The sequence below is a fragment of the Phallusia mammillata genome, chromosome 6 (genome assembly GCF_965637545.1).
Source record: "Phallusia mammillata chromosome 6, kaPhaMamm4.hap1.1, whole genome shotgun sequence".
Classification (NCBI taxonomy): Eukaryota; Metazoa; Chordata; class Ascidiacea; order Phlebobranchia; family Ascidiidae; genus Phallusia; species Phallusia mammillata.
Window position 1 is genome coordinate 7,166,242 of NC_137257.1, and position 8,874 is coordinate 7,175,115.

General features: G+C 36.9%; 2 protein-coding genes across 2 annotated transcripts; both read left to right on the plus strand.

Annotated features, from left to right (window-relative positions):
- The first annotated feature begins 1,174 nt into the window (after window positions 1-1,174).
- LOC145232992 (uncharacterized) lies at window positions 1,175-2,773 on the plus strand. Its single transcript, XM_080097656.1, has 4 exons — window positions 1,175-1,426; window positions 1,587-1,731; window positions 1,821-1,927; window positions 2,516-2,773. Exons 1-4 carry the CDS (start codon window positions 1,175-1,177, stop codon window positions 2,765-2,767), a joined length of 756 nt encoding a protein of 251 aa, XP_079953782.1. The 3' UTR covers window positions 2,768-2,773.
- Window positions 2,774-2,796: 23 nt separating this feature from the next.
- On the plus strand, window positions 2,797-4,807 carry LOC145232993 (uncharacterized). The gene is made up of 4 exons (XM_080097657.1): window positions 2,797-3,321; window positions 3,761-3,905; window positions 4,078-4,184; window positions 4,468-4,807. Exons 1-4 carry the CDS (start codon window positions 3,070-3,072, stop codon window positions 4,705-4,707), a joined length of 744 nt encoding a protein of 247 aa, XP_079953783.1. The 5' UTR covers window positions 2,797-3,069; the 3' UTR covers window positions 4,708-4,807.
- The last annotated feature ends 4,067 nt before the right edge of the window (window positions 4,808-8,874 follow it).

An 8,874-nucleotide genomic window follows, 5' to 3' on the forward strand; every position in this document is an offset into this window, starting at 1 on the left:
TCAAACAAATAAATTAAAACACGGCAAAAAAATGTTTAACTGTACTCACTGTCGAACTTAGAATATAGCAAAACGGGTTTGGTTTTGGAGCACAATATTGACCCGGAACAGACAACACAACTACAGCGGCCGGTTCACATGCTGCGTGATTGGTGGAGCTGCGCGAGCCGCAGCACCCAGTCGCCTATTTCGCCCGGCATGTGGCTTTTCCAAGTGCGCACAAGTGCAAAACGTCACGATTCGTCATGAAACTGGAGCTGCAGTTCCACCATAGACAACATATTAATGCCATAATTTTTTTTAACTGAAAAAAATGCCGGTCAAGGCGGAAATTATACTGATAAAATTATACTTAGGAATAAAAAAAATCTGTATTGTTGTGGTAGGAATATTAGGTGAAAATATCTAGGGGGTGCTGCAGCTCCGCAGCACCCTAGCACGAGCCGCCCCTGTACAACAGTAAATCAACCTCACTGTCACTGATCAATAGCAAAGTGTGAATACACATAAGTTGTCCGACCCATTGTTACACTTTATAGAGCCTTTGTTGGCTTTATTACGTCATTTTGTGTCCAAAAATAAACAGCAGGTGTCGGGTAAAACACATAAATTGCCACATTTTTACATATTGGACAGCTATAAACACTGTTATACTGTTCGCAACAACAGAACTATTTAGCATTCCTGTTTAAATCGTTACAAGGAACCTCGGGGAACCTTTTAATTCACGGAAACCCTGTGGATGTCGCACCTCAGGTTGAAGAGTGCAACTTATAAAGCAACCGAAAGAGAAAATCCCGGGATATAATTTTTTGCTGAAATTGTCCGGGATTCCCGGGATCCCGGGATCACTCTAGTTCTGCTGCAACATGTTTTGTTATGGTAACTGCATCGAAAGATTGTCAATGCATCTCAACTCAACAAACTGTGTTATTAACATCGTAACTGCAAACAGCATCGTTTTCCGAGGTCAGTAATATAGAGAACGAATACTAACACACCAGGCGAAGCGGTTTAGCCACTACTTAATGGCACACATTAAGTAAACATTCTTGGGCGATTTTGTTTGACAAGAGTTGCGCGACCTACATTACCACAGTGGTAAAGTTATGTATCTTTTGCGCCACATGCTGACTTACAGTTGGTTTTTTAACTTTTTGTGTGAAGGGCTACGATGAAGGTAATCCTAGCTGGACTGTCTAAAACTGGCACAAAAACGATGTGTGCCGCCTTGTCTATTCTTGGATACGATGTGTACGATTGGATGGAGAACTTTTACTATCTTGGTGATAATTGGGCTAAGCAATTTCGTGAAGGATTTCGAGTTCAGGATATGAAACGAATGTATAAAAACGTTAATGCTGTTACAGATGCACCTTGTGATGTTTACTGGGAGGAAATTTTCGAAGCATTTCCTGATGCGAAGGTTTAGAACATTTTTCGTAAGATTTGTAGTTTTCAGGTGTCTTTGTCTGTAGTAGTTTAATAATGCGCATCTTAAATGATGTAAAATTAGAACCTATAGTTACCGAACGTTTGTTTCTTGTGATAAATCTGCAAGACCTTAAATTTTATCATTTTTGCAGGTAATCTTGACTGAACGCGATGAGAAAGGGTGGATAAAGAGTTTTCAATCCCAAATGGACGAGTTAAATAACAACTTCAATTTTCGTTTGATTCGTACCATAACATATACAGGAATAAAGGCACAGTTTCACATGTCTAGAGTTGGTAAGCCCTATATACACTGAAAATCCAATGCGCTATGTCAAGTACTTTTGTTTACAATTGCAACAAATAACCAAAATATTTGTGTTAAGCTCGTCATGTTGGAGTTGCAAGAACATGGCCTTTTTCTGATTTTGTATTGTACCATGATGAAACGCTGATTCGATTCAAAAGAAAACACGAACAACGCGTCAAACAGGTATAAACTTCAATCTTTCTCGTGCTTCTTAAGTGTGAAAACTACCACTAATAGGGTTTTATCAACTTACTCTCGGTCATGCTGAAGCGGCTGCAATTGTCGCTAAAATTGATCATTCCGATAATGAAGCCTTTGGCAAATCAAGCTAACTGGACAAACAAACGGAGATGCTCGGCGATGAAATCAAATGTTTGTTTTAGGGCAGTGGTTCTTAACCTTTTTTCCTTGCTGCACCCCTTTCAACTCACCAACCAATTTTCGCACCCCCTTTTAAATCACCAACCAATTTTCGCTCCCCCTTCTGTAATTGCTTAAAAAGAATAGACCTTACCAACCTTAATGATTCAGCACCCCCGCACCCCCGCACCCCCTAGGAACAGTTCTCGCAACCCTTGGGGGTGCGTGCACCCCTGGTTAAGAACCCCTGTTTTAGGGTATTTTGTGTAGTAAGCTACTAGCTACGACAGCAGAGCACTTTTGTAGTAGTATCGTGCATAAGCAGGAACATCCTAACTGGATAGTGACAAGCGTCTTATCAAGAATTAAAGCATGGTAATACACTCAAAACCTACAATAAACTTCCTGCAGGTTGTACCGGAAAGTCAGCTTTTGATTTACCGAGTGAAAGATGGATGGAAACCTCTTTGTGACTTTCTGGGCATTGAGGTACCAAGCATACCTTTTCCGCACAAGAACAAAGGTGGAACTGTTTTGGACCAGTATAGAAAAGAGAACCCTGTAATGGGGCGAATGCAAAACGAACTGCGACTTTCTATCCGTTGTTTGTTTGTTGTGTTTGCCTTGCTTGTTTTCCAATTGTTTCGGAGTTTTGTCGTTTGATTCCAGATTTTACCACCGCAAAATGGGTAACGGTAGACAATTTTATAATAGAGAAGTATCATAACAAAAAATTGTCCCAGAACCACAACGAATGAGGTTTGTTTGCACAACAATACGCAAACATAGCATCGTCGTAGCTGGCTGATAAACTAGGTTGTAACTAAACAGTGCGACGTCACTGGATAAGTTCTGGTCAGTTTGCAGTGAACTTTACAAACCTCGTTCTTACGATAGCTAGGTTGTAGTTAAGTGCACAAAATAAATGTGCAGTTTTTGACGATAGACACGTTTATAATTTGGCTATGAAAATCATAGTCGCTGGCTTGCCGAAGACGGGCACCAAAACAATGAACGCAGCCTTAACATTACTGGGTTTTGAGGTGTACGATTGGCTGGAAAACTTTTGGTATTTTGGTGATGAATGGAAAAAACAGATTCGCCAAGGTTGTAAAATTTACGATTTGAGGCAAATGTACGAGAATGTAGACGTGGTAATGGATACTCCCTGTGATGAATATTGGCAAGAAATTTGGGAAGCATTTCCTGACGTCAAGGTTAGTTCTGTTTGTTTGTTTTTGTATAGAGGGTCAAAAGAACAATAAATGACATCAAAGTGTTCATTAGTTAGGCAGATCTGCTAACAGAGGAAATAAAAGTACCGGTTTGTAGTACGAACTTTTCCGAAAGAGAAATTTGTAAATACCGATGGTTAAGACTATTGGGTTTAGGGTTAGGTTTTTGTAATAAAAATACATCAAATATGACTTTGAAAACTTTAAAAGTTCGCCCTGTCCCTGTCTATCTGTTCACTCGCCATCTTATGGAATTTACCAAACTTTGTCTGTTCGTTCCCATATCGGTAAATTCCCCTTACCTTTTAGTAAGCATGCAAAAGCACAAAAAGTGTTATTTTTGCACAAACAAACTGTTACTGTGAAAAGAAAGCCAACGCGGAATTTTCATTTTCTCGACATGTTACTTTCGTTTTTCTAGGTAATCTTGACCACCCGAGATGATAAAAGTTGGTTCCGCAGTTTATGGCAACATTTTGACCAAGCAAGAAGTGATTTTGTGAATCGACTAATTTCTGCTTTAACGTACTCTGGACTAAAAGCCCAACAACATTTCATCATGACCCGTAATGCTTTTGTTTTATTTATGTTCATGCTTTTATTTATTTCTACGATTATTGAATTATCTAACGCACGTTATTTAGGCAGGAAATTGACGACTAAGTTTTAATGCATATATTTTTTGTCAAATTCATACGTTGAATTTTTTCAAACCTAACAATTTTTTTTGCTTTAAAGATGGGCGTTTTGTCAGCGTTGGGTCTTGGCCGCTTTTTAGAATCAAAACTCACAATGAAGAATCGCTTTGCCGCATGAAGAGTAAACACGAGCGACAAGTTAAGAAGGTGAGTTATTGTATACATGAACTGTCAAATAAACACTGCATCTTTTCTCGACTTAGTATAAGGAAAGGAAAACATTTTAGTACTTGCAAAACCTAGTCAGGAGAAGGAAAAACAAATTTCTGTTTTGCTGTCTGTAATTTATTGTTTTCTTTCTATATTTACGTTTGTGCAAACTTAAATTAAAGTTTACAAGTAGGTATTTGTTAAAATTATGGTCGTATAGAAGCAAACAGAAAACTATGTCAAAAATGTTGTAATATAGGCTACTTTATTTCTTCCAAAGGTGGTACCAAAAAAGCAACTGCTGGTTTATCATGTAAAAGACGGCTGGGGGCCTTTGTGTGATTTTCTTAACGTAGCAGTACCCATCACACCTTTCCCTCACAAAAACAAGGGCGCGTCGTTGATGGTCGAATGGAGGAAGGAAAATCCCATCATGCAACGACTGCAAAAAGAGCTCATAGTTACCCTTGTATGTTTATTTGCATTTCTAACTTTCGGAATTTTCCTTGCATTTATGTAATAACTTTGGATATATTTTTTATTTGCTGAAATTTTACTGTGTTTTCCGAATCGAGTTGTTTTTTTGTTTTTTTCTGACACATTACAGCAAGAAATCAAAATACTTTTATCTTACTAAAAGGAAAAGGAGCACAAATCAGTTGCACTTTGCTTGTTTCTTTTGTTCTCAATCACACCCCAACCTAAATAGTTTTCCCTATAGGAGTTGGTTCTTTTGGCGCCATTGCGCCACTTATCGTTACTCATCATTTTTTGTTTAATGTGAGTTATAGTGTTAGTATACCATACTTTTCTCTCATCGCGAAACCTGTCGTCCACACCAGCAAAAAACGCGATGCATCGTCGCGAAAACCGTCTAGTGTGAACGACGTTTTTTGCTCAGTGTGAACGCGCGGAGTATGAACATCTGGTACGAAACCACGTGGCGGTGCCTCTGTGTGAACGCAGCCTTAGAGGTATTGTAAAATACTTTAATTTTAAGTTAAACTGGAATTAGTACACAAAGATCCATAAGCGTATTTTAGTTAGTGACGTCCGACACATAGTTTTTGCAAACGGATTTCGAAAATAAATTCGTTTGGTTTATGGTTGTTAGATGAGTCGTTAGGTTTATGATTGAAGTATAGTTTTATCACAAGTACACGTTGCATAGGCATGATGGCAATGTTTGACGGACTATTTGTTATGTTTTTTTAACTTTTTAATATTGAGTTGTTTGTAAAGTTGAATATTTTTATGCTATCAAAAATTTAAATTTACCAGCATTTTCTTTTTTGCAACAAACATTATCCAAAATGAAGTCAAGATCGCCGTCAATTAAACAATGTATTTTTCTAATAGTGAATAGAACGTTTCAGAATGAAAATAATTATTGCTGGACTGCCGAAAACCGGCACAAAAACAATGCATGAAGCAGTAAAAACTTTGGGTTACGAAGTGTACGATTGGCTTGAGAACTTTTGGTATCTCGCTGACGATTGGACCAAACAAATTCAGGGAGGATTTAGGGTCGAAGATACTAGACGGATGTTTGAAGATGTTGATGCGGTTGCTGACTGTCCTTGTGATGTTTATTGGGAGGAAATTTTTGATGCTTATCCGAACGCAAAGGTTGTAATGTTTTTTTCTCTAGTCCAATGGTCCATTTTTTTTTTCTAATCGTGTAAAATTCAGAAGTTGTTTATGATGCTGTTGTGGCACTTGATTGTCTAAACCAGGGGCGGGCAACTTCTCCAGTCGGCGGGCCTGATATGGGAAAATGAAGTACTTGGCGGGCCGGATTCGTGAATCGATACATTAATCGCGCATTTATCCAGTGATTTAAAACGGATTTTTGACCACCTAAACTAAATACAATCAAGAACGTCGCAATTACAATACAGTCCAAACAATCTAACTGATATAACATAAAATTATTCACCACAGCAAATTTAATACATACACCACAGACTTAGATACTGCTGAAACACACTGCACGTGTGGAAACAAAGGAAACCGTGAAAGATAGGCCACACGCAAGTTGGCAGTTATGTCGTAACAATGGATGTATGGTGCAATGGTAACAACGGCGGGAAAGTTTTTTTGTTATTGGGGAGCGTTACTGTCCGTTACAACTATAATTTGACGTAGTAAGCAAGTAGTGGGGGATTTGGCAGACCGTGGACGCGGGCCACGTTATCATGTAAGACCAGAAACTGTCTGCGGGCCGCTCAAAATCCCGTCGCGGGCCGGATCCGGCCCGCGGGCCGTATGTTGCCCGCCCCTGGTCTAAACGTTTCCGCAAGTTATGTTGTTACTTTTATCCGCCTATACACACTTGCATTACACGTATAGGGGTTTTGCGTCACAATTCGGGACCATTGTGGTGGTAGTCAGTTGGGCTTTTATCATATAGAAGTTTTTAATTTTTCAAATAATCAAATGATCATTTTCCTTTCAAATCAAATAATTCAAATAATTTAGAACACCTGATACATAAGGCCCAGAGTTATTAATGAATAAAGATTAAAAATCCTAGTTGAAATTACTAAACGAATTTTGTAAGCTCTTAGTCATTAAATCGAGGCTACATCTTCTTTTTCTGTTTAAAAAAATAAATTAGTACAGAAATAGACATTTTTCAGTTACTCTCTGTAATTTGGCAAAACCATATGTATTCTTGGGTGTGTGTTTTCTCTTTATTACAACAGCTTTTCTTCGATACTTGCTTTATTGAGTTGTGATCTAAGTTTTATAACATTTTATTCACTTGGTTAAATAACTTCAATATTCCGGGGTGTAACTGACACCGAAATAAACAGTAAATTGACATGCTTTTTTGTCCAACATTTTTTGAGAATGGGTTACTGAACATTAATATAAGGCTGGAAACATATGTTGCAGTGCCTCTGAGTAACCTTTATTTCATAAAAATGTCACCGATGTGTTCAAGTAAATTGATTTTGCACATATATTGATTTTTTGGCATTAGAAAAAATATTTGATTATTTGAAATTGTGTAAAAAATTATTTGATAATTTTTCAAATAAATAAAAAAGCTTCAAATAATCAAATAATTATTTGTTTGATAACAGCCCTAGTATTCAGTATCGCTGATTTTAGTATTTGTCTAACCAAAGACTTTAAACCAGGGGTTCCCAACCTTTTTACGATCTCGGTCCACTCTAATCTAATCGAATCATGTTATATTCAGAATAATAATATTGGCCTACTAATGCGCCTATACAGTGGTTAAACAGTTTTTTTTCATTGCTAGGTGATTTTGACCACTCGTGATGAACAAAACTGATATAATAGTTTTGTCAAACATGCAAAATATACCCACGAAGATATTATGTTTAAACTTATTCGCACTTTCACTTACTCGGGAATTCGTTTTCATCACTACTTTGGACTTACCAGTAAGTGAAAAATACGTTTAATTTACGTTTAAATACTTACTGACAGTTGAAACTGTTTAAGCCCGACATCTTCGGAAAAGTAATGGACAGTCTTGCATTATAGTAAGTAGTTTTATTTTTTTGGCTGGGGGGGGACTTAATTATATTAAATATTTTAGGATGTTTTTAGGATTTTTTATGGATGACGTCCCCATGCTCAAACAAATATTCGGAAATAACCAATTGTGGATCTTGGACCAATAAATATAGTTGTAGATTCCCTTTACGGTTGAATACAATCATTGCTACGAACAAACCACAGGCGGGAAAACTTTTTTTTTAAATGCTCTGGTTTAGTCCTTTGGTTTTTAACTTTATCAAAACAACTCCATGGTGCATGTGTAACGTTAAATGGTGTTCAGGGAGTTTCGTTATTCACTTTTAAGTTCGCACATTTGTTCTCGCCCTTATTTAATTCCTAATTATTGCACCTGATTTCCACAGTAACCATATTTATCCTATAGCACGGTCCAAAACGAAAAAAAATTTGAAAACAAAATTTTTGTTCCGAAATTTTGTTTCGAATTTTTTTTATTTGCGCATGGTGACGCTAGAGGACTGTGGAGAGTTGCATTATTATTTGTACTGACTGGGCCTCAATTATACGATCGTAAATCATTTTTATTAGATAAAAAGTTACTTTTCATTATTATTGCCAATCATTCACCGTTAAAGGAAATTACGAACAGAAGTTAAGATTTCAAAATTAAATTTCGTTTCGAATAACGTTTGCAAAACGAAATTTTGTTTTCATGTTGGGTTTAAAAACGGAAATACAAGTTAGTTTGGGTTCCGCCGAGAAATTAGTTAAATTTTGCAATAATAGTGGAAACAAATGAAATTGTAACATTTATCTGACAATTACGATATTCTAGAGTTGTTTAGTGCGACTCTAAAGTGTGATGATTTTATTCGTGAAGAAACCAGTTCATTTCAGTGATAACATTCTCACCACACGTTAAGTTAGAGAAGCATTGTCGACATAAAGTGAATCTTCCACTATTACACCAAATGATGATAAAAGATCTTGTTTAGAAACAAATTTGACCGTGTGTTGAAAAAACAAATTAGAAAGGAAAATTAGAAAGAATTTGTTTTCAAAATAAAGTTTCGTTTCGAATAACGTTTACAAAACGAAATTTCGTTTTCGTGTTAGGTTGGTAAACGGAAAACGCGTTGGTTTTGCTTACACCAATAAATTAATTGAACATTACGACACTTGTGGGAAT

Coding starts and splice junctions, on each gene's coding strand:
- LOC145232992 (XM_080097656.1), top strand. CDS start 1,175: ATGAAGGTAATCCTAGCTGGACTGTCTAAAACTGGCACAAAAACGATG. Junction 1,427..1,586: donor AAGCATTTCCTGATGCGAAG/GTTTAGAACATT, acceptor TCATTTTTGCAG/GTAATCTTGACTGAACGCGA. Junction 1,928..2,515: donor ACGAACAACGCGTCAAACAG/GTATAAACTTCA, acceptor AACTTCCTGCAG/GTTGTACCGGAAAGTCAGCT.
- LOC145232993 (XM_080097657.1), top strand. CDS start 3,070: ATGAAAATCATAGTCGCTGGCTTGCCGAAGACGGGCACCAAAACAATG. Junction 3,906..4,077: donor ACAACATTTCATCATGACCC/GTAATGCTTTTG, acceptor TTTGCTTTAAAG/ATGGGCGTTTTGTCAGCGTT. Junction 4,185..4,467: donor ACGAGCGACAAGTTAAGAAG/GTGAGTTATTGT, acceptor TTTCTTCCAAAG/GTGGTACCAAAAAAGCAACT.